The following is an 18,437-nucleotide window of genomic DNA, read 5'->3' on the forward strand; positions in this document are numbered from 1 at the left end:
GTCTGGTTTGGAATCTCAAATAACAGAAACACCGAATAATGATTTCATCTAAGTACCAGAGAACAGCTCTTTGAGGGCCCTTTCAAACTAGATGCAAAGAAAATTATCAAAACAATCTCTGAGAACTGGAACAAGGCCACCAAAGACCATGGGGGGTCGGGGTCTGGGTTGTTATCCAGAGATTGATTAGAGCTTTTGACAATCGTAACACGGGATAGCACAGAGACAACTCAGCAGTGAAACCCTCCTGGCTAATCTAGTTGTTCTCAGCCTTCCCTTTCTTAGATTTTATCTACGCATACCAACATGGTTTGAATTTGTCTGGGTATGCATGCTCCTTTCAGCTGCAGTACTAGAAGACAGGGAGGCCATCTTTTATCTCCTCAGTCTAATCCCAGAGGTAAAGTATCATTAGCAGACCTTCCTTTAGCTAACTATATTGCCTCTGCTGCTGCTCTGAACTTTGTGATATGCTTCCAAGGACTGCAAAGAGGTAAGGAATCAGATGATCTTCAGGCTCTCATTACCGAGTTTCATCTGGTATGACATTTAACTGCTATGACTCCTGGAGTCAGCTCCCTGATTGGTTTATATTTGGAATAGTAGCCAGGAATTGTTGTCCAGTCCCATATATGCTGTGGATGAAAATGGGCTTCCAGCTACTTGGAGAAAGACTCGTGATTTGCCTCCAAAAAGCTGGATTTCCAGTCCAAGAAAGCATTTTTGTAAAGCCAACCAATCAGTGAAGGTTCAAGTAAATCGCATTTCCAAGAAACAGCAGATGAGGAGCAGAATCAAAAATGAAGGCACAAAATCTCCTTCCAAATTCTACAGCAATATTCCTAGATATTATCTGCAGCATCAGAGAAGGAGATCTTCCAGTAGTGGAGTCTTAAAATATTGTTAAAAATCAATAGCCAAATAGCTTTGATCAATGCCTTAGAAACTCTCAGCAGCATTCCCTGTTTCCACTCAAAGTCAGCAGTGAGCAGGGCCAGGGAAAGGTCCTTCCTGTGAAGCATGGCTCTAGGGGTCAAGAAAGGACACTGCGATATAACGGGTTCCTTTGGTGGTTGGAAGGCCTTCATGATAGTGGGTCAGGCGTCCTGGATGCATAAGGGTCCACCCTTTCCGTGGAGCTCGAATGGAGCAATTGTAGCGCAGGAACCGGCAGCCTCCTCCCTGATGGAAACAAAACAGGAGACACATCAGCTTGGCAAGAGCACCTCGGGGAGAGGGTCTCTGCCTTCTCCTGGGAGCCCTTCTGAAAACGTGAGAAGGTGCTTGGGGCATCCCCTGTGTTCTCACGCATTCAAAAATCTGCTTTCTACCCTAGCCCAGTCATTAGTTGCAATCCTTAGTGTGCAGAAGCCAGATACAGACAAGGGAAGTCCAGCTGCCTGGACTGCTGAGAGGCTGTACTGCGTTCTTGGCACGCTGGCAAACACTCACCTCATAGTCTATCCCGACTCGGTTCAAAGCAATGTTGATGGTAAAGGTTGAAGCGTCGTGATGAGGCATTAAAGAGGGCTGCTCGTCAGGTTTGTAGCGAACTACAAAGGCTAGCTCAAACTGAGTCTGCAGGAGAGAAGAACAAAGTGCACATCTTTTACAGGGCTAGAATAGTCCGTGGCTACTGAGCTGCAGAGCAGGGTGTCATATTTAAATTGCATCCCACCGCTGAGAGAAAGGCAACAATAAGGCAGGAGAACGTCATTGGGACTCCGTATTTCCTGATGCACACATTTATGTCTTACTCCATAGTATGCTAGAGGATCCTAGCAGTCTTCAAAAGTTGCAACTGGAGGAGGTGCTGAGCTGACCGTGAGTTTTGATGCTCAGGTACACATACCTTGGTATAGTATCCTGGGTACAGTTTCTCTGTGATGGGTGCAATATAGTCCAGAAGAAACTTATACCATTCTCTTTCAAAGCCAATTTGGTTCATGTGTATGTCAATAGTTGGGACGTTCTCATATCCTCCTTGTATTCTGCTGTCCTGAAATAGAGTCATGGAAATACCCATAAGGATGGGAACCTTGGACTTCAGGAATGAAAAGCACTTGTTTCTGGTAACTACAAATAAACATGATGTTTCTTTATCAGAATTTCCATGTTGGAAACCTCATTTCAAACAATACTTAAAACCCAAGGTAAACAGTATTACCATCAGAATGGCTGAACACTGTAGCTTCAGAGGACACTAAAGAAGACTCAGAAAAACTAATTCACTTTTAGGAACACGGGAAAAATCACAGTTAAAGAGTATGGCCTCCAGTTTCCTGGTTTAACTGTGGGATCTAATGCCTTCCTACAGGATAATGATGTGACCCAGAAATCAAAAAGCTCCTGCTTTATCTTACCGTGTTGTCGCCTGTGGACCACTGGCCATAATGTTCCATTTCTTCCACCAGTTCATCACAGGCAGTGTCAGTGAATATGGGGAACCAGTAAACATCTGGGCAGGGCTGCAGAAAGTAGGCAGGTGAGAACAGCAGAAACAAGGACAGGTGAGAACAGCAGAAACAAAGGTCCTTGAGGCAAAAGGAGTAAGACTAAACTGACTGTAGATTGAGTCAGTTTTAAGAGGAAAGTAACTAAAATACTGAGGATAGAAAATTGTCTTCTGATTTATGTGCCCCACTTCCACTTAAGAGAGCTGGAGATGTACTTCTAGAAGAATGATTTGGCTCTAAAAATACTTTCAAGGTCATGTTTCCTCTAGATTTGAAAGACTACGAGGCCATGCTGAACTGCTTACTCCTGAGAATGACAATAGTGATGACACAAGCACTGTCCTGATGCTAATCTCCCATTCTGATGGATAAGAGCGATGTTTTCTTACCGTTTCTACCAATTTCCCTTTCAGAGCTGCTGTGTAGTTTTCATGGATGTACTTTTCTCTCCAGTCCTGCAGTTAAAAGATAAGCAAACCAGTCATTTCTGTGGGGCCTGGCTAACGAGGCAATGAAAGGCCAGGCACTCGTGCAGCAGTATTTCACAGGCTTTGAAGATCCAGATGAACCACATGAACACCCTCTCTTTAAATTCTGTGTCTACACTCCTCATCCCACCTGAGAGACATCGTTGTCACAAAGCCTGGACCCTCCTTATTGGGGAAGTTAGTCACGAAATCTTCATACGCCACACTGCTAAGCCTGCTGAGCATGCCGGTTATCTCACCTCAGGATTGCTGAATATTTGCCAGAGGTCATTGTGGAGGTGAGTTGTCTGATAATTCTCCAGGGACAGTATGTGTCCAAACTGATGCCGATTTGTCAGGTACATAAAGACTCCCTGCAGGACAGAGGGAAACAATCAAGCTTTGTTTCTGGGCCTCACATTTCTGTGAGCCACTATGAAATATAAGCACTGGACGGCTCCCCAGTGATGATGGCTCTGCCCAAGCTGTTCATTCATTACTCATTCTTTCTCCTGTGGGCCTTCAGTTTAATTTCCACCTGGATATGAGGAACTCTGAAAGGTTACATACAGAGCCAGCAATTCTGTGCCTCCTGTCAGTCAGAGCTGGAAGCAGAGCAGAGCAGCTGCTGTGATATTAGGTTCTTCAGCCTTACCCTGTCAATCCCATTAGACCAGCCCTGAATAGGCCCAAGAACAAAAATGTTCTCCCCATTTAGTGGTCTCTGGCTCTGTGTGGTTTCACAGCAAGACAGAAATCCCGCACTGTTCTAAGCCTGCACAGTACTGAATAATGCCAGTCCATCCTGTCCCATGCCCCGGGGGAGCTGAATGCCTTGAAACTACTGAATTTTGTCACCTCCACCCTGGCACGCAGTTCTCCCCTGCCAGGCTCTCTCCTCAACTGACCTGATTCCGAACATTGTGGCAGAAAGCCATGTCAGCGTCCAGCTTGCCACTGTGGAAGAGATCTCCCTGGTCAAGCTCTGATCGCAGAGCCTTAGCTTTAACCATGTAAACGCTGCTGATGTAGGGAACGTTCCAAAGCCCGCTGAAACACAGGAGTAGGAGAGTAAGATTGAAATACCACTAAGACAGAAACTGCTGGACTTGACAGGATGGCAGGCAGCACTATAGTATCAGCCAGGCTTGCCTAAATGAGCCAACTCAGAACAGTAGGGAGAAACTATACCAACAGGGATTGCTATTCCAGGAAAAATCACTTACATTGCCCAGACCTTTTAAGCTGCACAAATGCTAGTCCACTGTGAAAGCAATTAATTGCTACTGTGTGTTTTCGCTAGAGACATAATTAATGGCTTGAATCTCTTCCCAGAGAGATCAACGTTTTTTTTTTCCAGTGATTTAAAAAAACTGAACCAGCCAAAAGTACATAAGCTGATTTCCAGCATTTATCACACATATAATGGCCTAAACAAAACAGGGCCCCTCAAGAATAAGAATGAACCAACAACTGTATTTTGTGAATCTTCCATTCAAGGATCACCTGGTAGAAGACTATCTGGTAAAGATTAAACAGCACTTCATGGGATTTTAAGGATCACAATAACTATAATCCACAGGTGGGAAAACCTGACACGAGTAAGATGAAGTGATTTCAGCAGAGTCAGGACTCTCACACCCTTACTCTGATCATCAGAAAAGCTGCCCAAAGTATGTTATCATCTCTGCTCAGGGGAGAACACAGAGCAGTTTCCAAACAAGAGTACACAGTTCTTTTCCTTTTCTATACACAAAGACAGTTGTGCTCTCTGGTTCTTTGACATAAGCTAGTTTGATGATAATGTGCTGCAGCAAGCTTTACATTTGAGGGCTTATATCAGTAAGAAGCTCTCTTTGCATACTCACACCCTCCGCCTTTGAACAATATCCACATAATCTTCTGAGCGGGCATAGTATCCATCAGGGCTCAGCGCTCCCCAGAAATTTGACCACAACTTCTCATGACGGCTTACTAGTGGGGCAATCACCAGCCTATGAGCACAAAAGAAAAAAGAATTGCAGGACAGGATGTTACCACAGGAAGAAAAGGAAAAGATTTACAAACCACAGGACCGTAAGAGTTAAGATTCTCCCTCATTTACAGAGTTGCTGCTTCTGTTAACTCTGTTGGAATAAAATTCCACATAAGAAACAGTAAATACAGTCACCATCTCCTAACTGCACCCTGCAGCAGGCCTCAGAATTCCATTTGTTCTAGTGACTGTATAAAGACAAAACTAGGGATGGTGTACATCCACTGCCTAGAACCCAGGGATTACAACTACAGAAAAAAAAAAAAAGACCAACTAAAAAGCGTTTGTCTAACATTCCATCTCTGATGTAGTTCTCCTAGTGCCTTACACATCTCAGTGATAAAAGAGCTCACTGTATTCCTCATGTGAAAGGTGACCAGTAAGGACTGCTCAGACCAAAGCACTCACTTGTTCTGCTCGATCAGGATCCTTAGAGTCTCTGTATTCTTCAGAACTATCTCAGCATCCAGGCTAAAGTAATAGTCACAGTCAGGATCCTTTCTGCACAAATCCCTATAGCCAGAGAACAAGAAAAGTCACACCAAAATCCTCCTAGAACAAAGCAAGACAAGAGACAGGACACCAGGAATTCCTTCACCTTGTGATCTAAAGGTCTTCTTTGGGTGGTCAGAAAAGTTCAGTTTAACGTAACAACCCAGAGCACTAGCATACTACAAGCACATCAGATTCAGTATCAAACAGCAGACACTGAGACACAGCCAAAATCACCTTTAGCAAACTGTTTCCTCAGCTCAAGCTGAAGAGGTTCCTGTTTATTGGCCCAAATCCAGACCTGAGCTCAAACTCACAACTCCTGATCACAGACAGGAAGATGCTCTAGGTGCATATTGTTTGTGCTCTGTGACTGGGCACATAGACTGCTTGATGAGGGTGGGAGGTACAGGGCTATCCTTCTGACAGAGCAAAGGACCAGTGGGAACTTAGTTCCTGAAATTGGGAGAAAGGGAGCTGGTATTGAAGCTGATTTTTTTCCAAATATATAATGGGCATGGGGAGTTAATGCTAGGAAAGAAAAAAGTGACTGAAGAAGAGAAGCATCCAGTTGTCAGTGATGATCCTCAGAAAAAACAGACTGCCTTAGTTTGGACACAGGCTGACTCTGCTGGCTATCATGTATGGCCTCTTGACTTACATGCCCAAGTTACGCGCCTCAGCATTCTCCACCTCATCATCTGGTCCAATCACTTTGATGGCGAGATATTCTTTGCCATGCTCTTTCACAAAAGAGTCCACCTGCATCAAGTGATGTTGCTCCTATGCCAAGGGAAAAATAAGGGAAAACAGATAAGATGGGCTCATCCCAGGCTGCCCAGCCTCCTGTTCTTGAAAATGCCAAATCAGACAAGCAACAGCTCTTCCCACTTCCACATCTTTACAGCTGGATGGAGATATCTTATACGTGCCATTGCAGGTTAAGTACTGGGATTACAGAGTCTGGAAGTCTAGTCAAAGGTTCAACGGTGCCTAGAGTACAGGAGGAGGTATACATTTTCCACACATTTGCTAAGACCATCACAGCCCCACTCTACTTACATGGTTGTGAATGAAGAGCTGGATTCGTTGCTTTGGGTAATGAAGGTTACGAAGCCGCAAGAAAAACTGGGAGAGGAATGGGGTGGGCTGCTCGATGAAAATGCCGATCAGGATCATTGGCAATGCCTCATCCTACGTTCAGTGAGAAGAGGAGAGAAGGTGTGGCTCATGTGCCACATCAGACACGTAAGATCCCATTGTAATTTTGAGATTTGTCTTGAGAGCTTTGAATAGACACCAGCCTTACCTTAAACCCTGTGAGGCTTCGCAGACCTTCATCACACACAGTGCAGCCAGTCTCAAACGTCCATATTTGAGGAACATAGTTTCCCAGGTAGTTCAGCTGCAGCTGCAAAAGGCAATTTGCCACGTTACGCATTACAGGGCAGGGGAGCTTCTTTGCATCCACCCCCAGTGTAAGATCACGTTTCATCAGAACTTCACTTATTCTTGCACTAAAGAATCTGAAAAGCCTGACAGCCTGAGGGTCCACTTACACACTGATCTTTGAACCAGACCCACCTTGCTGCTATGGACCTGGACCATTTACTGCTTCTCAACTATAAAGGCACACAGGAAAAGTCAATATATGGGAAGACAGCAACCTGATACACTCAAGCCTAAAGGGTCACTTTGCAACAAACACATACCAAATCTTTCTCTCAGGCCACCCACTTACCTTGGTGGGTCCATTCCCATGAATCACCACAGGTAGAGTGTCATACAACAAGTTTCTTGCTCTCACTCGTGAGTTTTCAAACTTCAGAACCACCTCATCTGGAAATGACATTGCCATCATGTTATCAGAGGAAGGCTTTATTGATAATTAGCAGCACAGTGCCTCATTTCTGCTGAACAACTGCTGAAAGATGAAAGCATGGATGTGGATAACCACGCACAAGCAGTTTAAGGGCTACAGATCATATCCAGAACGGAGAAAAAATGTTCAGAATGATCCTGTGGGGTAACAGAGGGATGGCTGGGAAGCTAGACAAAGAACGCAGTTTGCTGAGCTGACAAATATGCCTTCTATGGGGAGCTGGCAGAAGCCACACTGAAACAGCCTTTCAGAACTGGCATTGACAAATTGTGCAGTGAGGAACAGCTACTGATAGCCAGGGAGGACTCAGGCTCTTCTCACCTAAACATTCTATGCACCTGCTGTCTCTTTTTCACCCCTGACAAAAGGCCACCCTCCTGGCAGAGACCATCCAAGATGTCTGCTCAACACAAAACCCTTTGGGAAACAGACCAGTACAGATCCAATCTCCAGCCTATCATTGTTGTAACGAGCACAGGAGCCAAAAACTACACTGCCAGTACCATTTTTTACCTGACTGGAATAAAGACAGAGTGGTGCAAGACTACAAACTGACAACATTACGCAGTGGTGTCAGGAGAGTAAGTGAATCGCTTTTGCCAGGACTAGCAAAATCAATCAATCAGCAGGTCAGGTCAGAAGCCTGGTATGGTCAGTGAGCGCTCACAGGCAGTATCTGGCTGCATCTCACCTTCTACGGCATTCCAGACACAGTTCTGAAGCGGAAAGACAGACAAGCCCTAGGCAGGGTTCTGTTATTACTTGCACTGAAAGTCCCTGCTGGTTTCAATCCCCAAGGCTAATGCAATCCGACGTGCTTGGAGATCAAAGTGGCAAGGAAGGGCAAGATGGAAAACCTGACCTGCATTCCCCCAAGTGAAGAGGGAATTGCAATGAGAAGCTAGTCAGTCGCACTGGAATTGCAAATACTTTGCAGCACTCTGGCAGAGGCTTTTTACTGAAGCTTATTCTGCAGGGACAGGAATTTCTGAAATTTAATCTTTTCAGCCACAACTTTGTTTCTGGTGTCAACATGCAGTTGCATTCCAAGGAGAAATGAGCTTCCTTCTTCCATCTCACCTAATGCTCCATTTAGGTTTTGGAAGATCCGGCTTCTTTGGTCTAGACTGATGTTGATACTTTCCTTTAAAAGAATGAGATAGATAACCTTAATTAGAACACAAGTGGCCATCCATTCTTCACACATGACAGACCCTGTGCTGAGCAAAGATATGTCACATTCCTATAATCATTTCCATCCTCCCCAAGCTTTGAAACCTAAACCACTCCCAGCTAATCCTCATTTTCACTCGAATTTGGGACAATTCCCCATTTTCTAAAACAATTTAAACATGTTATATTATATTAGGGAAAACCATGCAAATAAACATTTCAAAGCTGCTGTGCCAATAATAATACACAGCATATTAATGAAGTACACTTGCAGCACAATCATACAAAACCCACATATAATATGCAGGAATGCCAAGATAGCAAAAACACCTGCTGTGAAGACAGTTTCTTGCCATTTATCCACAGGGCAAGCGTTACCCCAAGTGTTGCCCCAGGTACCAGAACACAGTAGGAGTGCAAGGCCAGCTTGTGCAATCTTTGTTTTTACTCCCTGCTGCAAGTCACACTCTGACTGGATTTTTGTCAGACTAAAATCTAGCTCTGATTTAACTGAGTTCAGTGTCCCTCCAGGCATCTGTTAAGATTGATTACTGGAAAGGACAGCAGGGTGCTAACATCCGCTGTCTGAATGCCAAGTCAGTGGAATTACTCAGCCTTTGTGTGGCACAGGGCCAGAACTGCAGATGAGAACATTAAAGGAACTGTTCACGTTAAAATATCATGGGCCATATTCAGATTTGGGGAAGTAAAAAAGCGCAGCTGTTCTGAATTTTTTACCAGCCCTGCTGGCAAAAGAGTACAACTCCTTCTCTAAACAGTCTGAAAGCAGTTTCCTATTTCTAACGTTTCCTCTTGACTTCACTTTACAGTTTGACTCCTTGGCTCCCGTGCATTCGTGGTGTCCCTCGGGGACAGACTGCACGGCCTAAGGCAGAACTGGGCAGTGGCAACAGAAGCAGAATCACCCTGTGGGTGGATGATTCAGCCAGTGCGCTACATGGTGCTGGAATGGCAATGCTGCTTCCAGGGTCCATCCCGGCCTTCTGTTTGATGTTTTGTGGCGTCCTACATAGGCTGACACAAACCTCGCCAGCCAGGACCTGGAGGTGTTTGCTGACAGCAGTGGCAGCCTCTTTGTTCCAGCAGGGCTACCTACTGGGATGCCTATGGTCCCTGTCCCGTGGCAGAACAGTGGCTAAAAGGCTGTGAACCTTAGTCCCTTCCATCACCTCAAATCTGCTCAGGCCTCATCTGCCCCTTCACCTAACAGGTACCTTAGCGCTAGGCTGGATATCTCGAAGTCAGCACTGAGCTCTGCAGGGAAGACAGACACCTGAACTCTGGGTTTCACAACCCCTGGGAGGAGGCTGCTTAGTTCTGCCATACTCAGTAGCTTTAAATATCAGCACATATGGATACTGGTATGAGTTTCCAGTAAGACTTGTTTTAAGACATCTATCCTCCCATTCACACTTTTAAGTTTAAAGACAAAAATTGCTAATAACAGAACAAGAGGGTAGTGGTCAGAATGCAAATTTTCAGAAGGGAAATGTGTAACTAGACATACTGCTGGCCTTTTCCATGTAAGGATGCCAGAGCAGTAATTAAGAGTCAATATGTATGTGATTAACTTCTTTTACTCTCAACAGGGATACTGCACAGAGGATTAACAGCAATGTTTCTCCAATAACTCCCCCTAATCCCAAAATCTAACTACACCTACTCTTTTTTCTGGATCCAAGAAGATATTTGTATAGAAGAGCTGGTCACTGTCATCGTCCTGTCCTTTCCAGTCCTCCACAAGCTTCTTCAGGTTTGGAGCATAACCTATGAAGCCTGTGGGAATAAGTATGAAGAGGGGTTTCAACCCAGACAACCAAAAAAGGAAGGTACTCCTGTATACATGTACTCTCACTTCTTTCACACAAAGTCTCACTCCACGCTGTGTGGCTGCGGATACACCAGCTTTCAGCAAAGGCACGTACAGACTGCACTTCCCAACACGGAATGACACCAGGCCAAACCCGTAACCTTTAGCATTAGAACAGCTCAGATACGCACACCCTGAATGACAAGTCTCCCTGAACAGGGAGAAGGGATAGGGAGCAGGTTCCTACCCTCTCCAGGCAATTCATAGCCTCCTGCAGGTGAAAGACAGAAGCATTGTTAGTCTTGCCATTATGGCCAGTTATGCACAGGGCTCCAGTTTGCCCCATCTTCTATACAGATGCTTTCCACACCTGGTCCCTTGCTATTTCTCCCAAAGGCCGCCTAATAGGATGAAAAAGCAGCGAGAGGTTCTCACTGAAAGAAGCTTCTGTGTCTTACCTCCAGAACCCAGGAAGCGCTTTCCATCTCGCACCTGAGGGTACTTGGCTTCCAACTTTCTGTCAGGATAGATGTAGTTCTCTGCCGAGAAGACCACCTTGCTCTTGGCTTGTTTGAACTTCTTCAGCAGTTCTGTGGGGCCCGAAGCAAAGAGTACATCATAGCTAGAGTAAAAGACGGACAAGAAAGGGACAGAAAAACATGTCAGTGTGAAAAGTTTCTAGAAACAGCTAATTCTTTAGGAATCCTTTTCTTTTAGTTCTGCTTCAAAGCGCTACTTTTTTTTTGTCATCATTTAGCTAATCAAAGCGCAATCTTATTCACAGAGTGGAAGATGTTACTTTCCACTGCAGAAGATTCCACACCAGCTTGGGGCAACTTACACCCATTCTTATTTTCACAAGGTTTTCACTGGTGATAAAACCAAACCTTCCAAGTTGCAAAACATGCTGATCTCTTCTTGCTTTTCCCATTTGGAACTCTGAAGCCCTGGTACCCTCACTGTTGTTAACAACTTTTTATAAAGTGGAGGAAGAATTACTCTGCCATTCCTCTCCAGATTAAGCAAACCCATCCGTCATGGTTTTTTACATCTTTTGGCATCCTGCCACTCTCCACTGAGCTCCCTGCAAATCTTCAGGAGGAACCTATGCTGGACACTAGTCACTGGATGCTGCACTCCAGCCACTATCTTCAGTGCTGGGTAAAGTGACTAATTCCCAGGCGACACTCCCAGAACGAGACTTGCATTTTCTGCAAGGGATCTATGTACTTCAAACTCATTTTGGTGAGTGAAAAAGTTGCTCATTCCAGAGATTAATCATTCCCAACTTCCCTAAACATACACAGACACTCAGAGCTGCCAAAGATAACCACCCTGCCATGGGAGCTAAAGACAGACACAGGGATCCCAGTCCTGCCTGTTGCTGAGCGTATGAAAAGGTGCTGAGACTCCAAACCGTCCTTTTCCCTCTTCACATTTCTCTGGCAGACTAATTCTTGGCTCTCAGGATTGTGTTGCAGCCTGCCTCACCTTATAAAACAAATAATTCTGGTAAGAAAGGCCTGCCTAGATCCACAGAAATTGTCTGCTCATTCTCTGCAGTTAGAGGCAGCCAAATTGCACCCTGGCAGAACCAGGTATAACACTATCAACTTTATGCAAGAGCTGGAATCGGCCTATTCTGATCAGACCTTCCCAGCTGCAACGGATGCAGCTCTGAGCAGCTCTCAGGCAACTGCAGAGAGTTCATGGGTAAAAAAACCAGAGGACGTCTGGACACACCTTCCAAAAGCAATCTACTGCACAGTTAATTTCTTTTTAATAAGAATCTGCCCAAACAGCCTTATGATTCAGTTCATGGCAAATACTTTCCAACCCATTACCTTTCTACGAAAAGGATGATCAAGTCTTCCTTATCCGCATACTGCTTCAAAGCTGATTTCAAGAGACGGACCTTCTGCCCACCTCCTGCTGGCTTCTGGTCATCTCCACCCTGCCATTCCTCATCCAGCCCCAGCACCTAAAGAACGACAGGCACAGGGTCTACTGAACAAGTCACTTTCCCAGCAAGACTCACAGGAAAGGACCAGAACCCACAACCTTACTAGTCCTGATAACTCCCAGTGCAAACCACAACAAAACCCCCAACAACATCAGGACAGATGCACTAGGTATATACCTATATATGCCTTTCAACCATTCTCTGGGACAGACAGTCAGGGACAGGAGCGCACTCTGTACTGTGTGTTTTGGCACTGCAATGGAAAAGTGCCTTGGGGCTCCCTTGAGCAGGAGTTCTGGATCTCATCTCAAGGATGGAATAAGCGACTGCTGCAGAAATGCCCCAGTCACAGTATTTTTCAGCTAGCTGAGTAGGTGTCCCCTCTCTTGAGTTTTTATTTAATCACTTTGTGGCAAAGTCTTATCCATTCCACGCTTCAAAATATTCCCTTTTACCAACCACCAAGGCTGCTGGCCATCACCTGGACTTTGTAGCTGAAGAATTGGGCTGATCTTCTAAAGCGCTGGAATCCCTCAGTCTGCTTGGTGGCAACAGTGAGAACCAGCAGGTTTTCTGCATACAGGAGAAAGCACAAGAGACACATTCAACTTGCGTTGTTTTCACAACCAAATGTTCCAAACCTAAGGAAGAGGCTTTGCTATCAGATACTGAGCCAAGGTAGGGATCAATAGTCTTAAAGGTACTTGACAGATTTGACAAAGAGAAGTCAAAATCCAGCCATTGAGAAGCAAAGTGACTTTCCCAGTACATTATTTAAGCTGATCATGAATCCAGCAATAGAATCCAGGAGTCTCAGGTTCTGCGCCGTCACTGCTGTTCATGGACACAGGTTAAGTCTGTTCTATATGACACTGACAGGTGCTCAGGTTCATTTTAAATCAGGCAAGGCAGGTAGCCTAGCTGTGGAGCTACCATAACCTGCTGAGAAGAAAACAGCTTGCTTACACCTCACCCAATTATCTCTACACTGTATAATGTTAAGCACTATAGGTGTTCTTGCTGCCACAAAGCTCCAGCCTCAGGAAGAAAACCAGCTTCAAATCCTATTTATTTGCTACCTGGGTTTTCTTGGCACCAAATCATCAAAGATTCCTGGAGGGAAAAAAAGAAAGTGTGGACATAGCCAGTGTTTTACTGGAGAAACTAACTATCACAGGGGACAGAACATGGCAAAGGTGCTCTCAAATTTCAGTGTTTGATTGACAAACCCAAAACTAACTGCAACAGAAGCAAGACTGTTCCTCTGCAGCGGAGATTTGAACTTGGTCCTGGGTATAAAATGACAGATTATGTAAAGATGCAATTTCATCGCCTGAGTTACGAGTTAGGAAAAAGAAAATGTAACGTATTAAGTGGTTTTTTGCCCTGCTATTGAAAGCTACAATTCTCTTCTCTCACATAGAGCATGAAGGAAATTAAACTTGAAGATAAAAAATAGAACTCATACAAAATGCCCATTTGGAAGTTGTCCATTTAGTGCAATTGGCTTCCTGTTCCCCACAGAGTTGCTTCTTTGTCACTCAGCATTGACTGGGTGTAGGGAAGACCAAAATTAAGCTGAATGTTATTATTCCTGCTTCATGGCTGCTCCAATTTTCTGCTGCATTCCTGAGGTGTTTTCCAGATTTTTTCATACATACACAATATGAATTTAATTCTGCCGTAACTTTCATTTACATTCTTCTCTCAAACTTGCTTTTCATTCCCAGTCCCTTAAAAATGGCAAAGCTAAATCCTGAAGTTCTCTTTCAGTTTTCCTATAGTACCACTGGAATATGATTTATATGCGGAAGCCCTGATTTCTTCAGTGTCATGATTAAATGCTACACTTCATCTTAACATTTCCGCTTAAGTAGGAATCTGTATAGGCTCTGGCAACACTGCTTAAATGCAAATCCTGGCCATCCGATTTTAACATTAGAAAATACCAGGAAAAACTGAAAGCACATTTTCTTGGCTTGAGGAGGCCTCTTTTGGAACAATGATTTTTTTCAATGGATGTACCAGATACATCTTCCTAATGTACCCAAACTCATAATTCTGTCTGATCTTAGAGAAGAAGGATCTAGGAGCTGGAGTCCTAGATAGACGTAAGAAAGGCAGCAAAAGTATAAAATAAGCCTAAGACTCCAAGTTAGGAAGAAAGAGGGTGTTCCCAAGGAAACTCCTAAAATCTTTACCTGCATCAGAATAAGAGAGAGGAGAGGCTGAGAACAGCCAATAGAAGGTCAAGTCTAATTGTATTTTGTTAGACACTCACACAGACAGACAAAAGGAGGGATAAATAAAAGAATATGAACCCTGCATTTGTGCAGTTTTTAAAGGCAGATTTTTAGATGTATGAAGTGCATTCCTAATCCAGCTCCTCCAGCACACTGCAGTTCCTTGTGTCCTGTCCAGTCAGGGGGTGCAAACAAATGAGCAAAATATTTATCTCCTCGGGGAATATGTTAAAGCCATTTAAGTTTCTAGCCATACAATGGCATGCAGAAAACCATGGCAGCTTTGCTAAGACAGCTCTGAGCTCATGGTTTCCAAGAAGGTAAAGATCATACTGCCATGAATACTGGTGAAGAGCGGCAAATGTGGGTTTGCCAGAGAGGAATGTAAAGACAAACATCAAATTCTAGTAACCTGAAAGTAGAGGAGAAAGCATATGATAATGAGGAAGGAAGGGAAGGCCTGACTACTACGCAATTATTTCAGCCTGAATTCTCAGGCATCTCACATTAAGTAAATCACGAATTAATTTTCATGCTGCCACCCCAAGAAAGCAACAAACAGTTTATAATATGAGCACCAGAAGTTTGCTGGACAAGATGTGAGAGCTAAAGGCTCACAGGGATCAACAGGAAGCAGTGTCCTATTTCTAAGACAGAAAAGGTTTCACCGTGCAGCATGTGAACTCGGAAAAGCCAGCGCAGAGACAATTATCCTCCCCAGCAGAATTCCAAGTTACAGATTCCCTTCTCATCACGGGTCTGCAGGGGCAGGACTCTGAGAGACATTACACTCAGTTTCTGTTCTGAGAAATCTCTGCAGTAGCGAGAGCTTTCCATCCCAAGAGACATTCCTTCACTCCAGTACTAGAAGCTCATGCTGAGCTACGCTGCCTCCACTCCCTCTCCTTTAACCCTTTTTTCTCTTCCTCAATGATTTCACTGAACACTGATGCAGCTGACAGGTATTTCCAGAGACGAAGCAGTAAACCCTTTTAATGCCAGTATCACATGCAGGCACTTTAAAACCTCCAAAAGCAGATTTATGCTTCCCTATTTTCCCTGTCACAGTTACTTTTCATATGTAGAAACGGTAGCCTGTTCTCTTAAGCTGGGCCTCCTGGGCCCAGAGACTCCTTGGGCCATGCTGGCAATCAGAAATCATATAAATACACTTAACAACGGTATGGCTGCAAAATACGAACACGGTGTGGTTAACAAAGCAAGCACTGGACTAGGAACGAGGGAGCTGGACTGTACTGCTACCTCTGTGTGCAACAAGGAGCCAATCTTGCTGTCCCTCTGTAGAATGATAATAGAGGAGATTTACCACTTTTGTGAGGGTTTTTGAGCACTATAGATGCAAAGGATGCTGTAGGGACAAAGCACTGGAACAGGGACTCTGATAACATCACAGTGAAAACAACTGAGTTCTCTCAAACAGTAAAAATCAGTGACAAGATGAGTTCAGTAACAAAAAATTTTAGAGTTATTTACTTCTGCCCTGACTCTACAGGGAAAGCACAGCTGCAGCTGCATTTTAGGACAAGGAATGAATTTATCCCTAGGCTGTACTTTGGGAATCCTTACTGTGCCACTTCCTGTTAAGACGGTGTCCAAGAAAGCACTATTAATACAGTGATCAAATAGAAAAAATCAGTGCACAATTTAAAAGTGGACAATATAATCTCTGTATTAAATTTACATTTACAAAAGTTGTTGTTTTTTTTTTTTAATATTCCATTAACCACAAATAACCGTGCTTAGAGCTTTTGTAGAGATCTAAAAGAACATACAGGAGAAGATAGGTATCATTACTCTCATATTACTCCAGGGAGGCTGAGGCACAGAAAAGGTAAGGCATTTTTTCTTCAAACCATGCCAGAAGTGACTGGTTCAGAAAGCAGTTAACCACAAATCCCTCTTCCTAGCCAACACACCTAATTTTCTTTTCCCAGCACCCAATTTCACATCTTTAGTGTGCTCTAACATCTTACTAAAAACATGGAAGATTTTAGGTGTGTAATGAAGGCAGGACAGCACAGAGAGATTAATTTCTTTCTTATATTTGTCTAATAGTTATCCTAAATGCTGAAATTATTTTGCTTTAGTTATGCCACTATAGCTAAAGAACTCCAAACACTCCCTTGGATACACATTAACTTCATTATTATTAAGTAATATATATAGTAAAGGTAATTACACCAGAATCACATCTTGTGAAGGAAAATACTCTAGGTAACAAGATGAAATTTCCTTGTAATTGCCAGTTCTCTAATGAAGACAGAGATAATTATCCAAACCTCTTGGCAGAGCGACAGTGTCTGAACCTCTTTGTCAGCCTGGCTGACACTCTGTAGCTGCCCTAATCCTCCGCTGTTCTACCAACTACTCTTAGAGCATCTACCAACTGTTTACGTGGGGCCAGACTGACGTTTGGAGCATCCCGGATCTCAGGTCACAGTGTGGCCAGCCTGGGATCCAATGCTCTCTGTTACCTAATCCTTAAACTGTGGAAATTCCAAAGCAGGAAGAACTGACCGAGGCGGGATGCAAACCAAGGCGCTGTGAGTACTCTACTGGGATGAAACGGTGCCCGAGGCGGGTCTCACAACTCAGACCTGGGAGCGCCCGTCTGGTGACCGAGGTGCTCAAGCAGCCTGTGCAGAGGACAGGCTCGGAGCTCGGCAGCAGCCTCCAGCTGCCGCCCGGGGGCTCCGGCTCTGCCGCGGGCACAACTCTCGGGTCGGGCGATGCCTCCGAGCTGGAGCGGGGCGCGAAGGACAGCGGTGGCACCAACAGCGGACGTCCCCGTCCATCAGCCCGGCCACCAGCTCCCTGTGCTGCCAGTCCCCACCCTGCCCGGGAGCAGAACCCCTTACCTTCCTGCTCGGAGGCACGACCGCCCTCCGCCCCGAGCAGCGCCAGCACCGCCCAGGGCAGCAGCACCGCCGGAGCCACCATGGAGGCGACTTCCCCGCTTGGATCCCGGTCCGGGAGCCGGTACCGACCCGGGCCGCTGCCTGCAGGACAGACCCGGTGGACGGCGGCTCTAGAACGCTCCGGGGCTGCCGGAGCCGCTGCCACGCACCAGACCCGCCCGGCGGGGACGAGCGGAGGAAGCGGGGAGGCGGCGGCTCCTCCTCCCGGGCCGCCCCGGCGCCCGCAAGAGGCGGGGAGGCAGCTGGGGCCGGTCTGGGAGAGGGAGCAGGAAGCTCTGGGGCCGAGGGGTGGGCAAAGCGGGGGAACCTCTGCCTTCTGCAGGGACGCGAAGCTGCGGGGGGGGGTTGATCCCGGAGCTGCAGCAACTTTACCTGGGGCGCGGGGTGCAGCGAGCCTTGCTGCCGGGGGCGCCACCGCCACCGCCGGGGGCCGCTGGGCAGGGGGTCTGCGGGGGAAGAAACGTGCGTGGAGCGAACGTGAGCCTGTGCGGCAGGAGGGGGCTCCCTTTCTCCGGCCGCAGTTAGTGCTGGGCTGCATCTGGTTGACACAGGCATGAAGTGTGAAAACAGCAAAACCGAAATGGATTATGCACAGCTCTGGAAACTGGAAGCCCTTATTCAATACCTTCTTTCCACTTGTCGTCTCACTTCATCTGTTTCCTTGGCGAACACAAAACTGCTGTGGTCTTGTTTTCTATGCTATTTTTCTCTGGCCATATACATGTCTTTAAGTCTTACATTTATCTCTTTGTTGTTGTGCTGGGTTTTCTTGCTGTAGCCCTGATGACTTATCCATGCATCTGCGCCTAACTTTGATGAGAACAGGCAAAATCAACCTGTCTTATAAAATTACACTTTTTTTTTTTTTTTTTAAATTGGTTTATGGCCATTTTTATACTGCAGTGAATGTAAGATTTAGATGTAGAGAAACCCTTTTGAGCCTGCAGGACACCAGA

At 45.4% G+C, this 18,437-nt stretch overlaps 1 protein-coding gene across 1 annotated transcript; it reads right to left on the reverse strand.

Moving 5' to 3' along the window:
• Positions 1-523: 523 nt before the first annotated feature.
• PLOD1 (procollagen-lysine,2-oxoglutarate 5-dioxygenase 1) lies at positions 524-17,503 on the reverse strand. The gene is made up of 19 exons (XM_086475964.1): positions 17,422-17,503; positions 12,781-12,872; positions 12,181-12,317; positions 10,795-10,958; positions 10,190-10,302; positions 8,413-8,476; positions 7,192-7,289; positions 6,760-6,861; positions 6,513-6,644; positions 6,112-6,233; positions 5,367-5,471; positions 4,792-4,917; positions 3,832-3,973; positions 3,184-3,297; positions 2,846-2,911; positions 2,364-2,468; positions 1,853-1,999; positions 1,453-1,578; positions 524-1,182 (listed from the first exon to the last, which is right to left on the reverse strand). Exons 1-19 carry the CDS (start codon positions 17,501-17,503, stop codon positions 1,027-1,029), a joined length of 2,193 nt encoding a protein of 730 aa, XP_086332090.1. The 3' UTR covers positions 524-1,026.
• Positions 17,504-18,437: the final 934 nt, after the last annotated feature.

The sequence above is a fragment of the Leptosomus discolor genome, chromosome 20, assembly GCF_034619465.1.
Source record: "Leptosomus discolor isolate bLepDis1 chromosome 20, bLepDis1.hap2, whole genome shotgun sequence".
NCBI classification, from domain to species: Eukaryota; Metazoa; Chordata; class Aves; order Leptosomiformes; family Leptosomidae; genus Leptosomus; species Leptosomus discolor.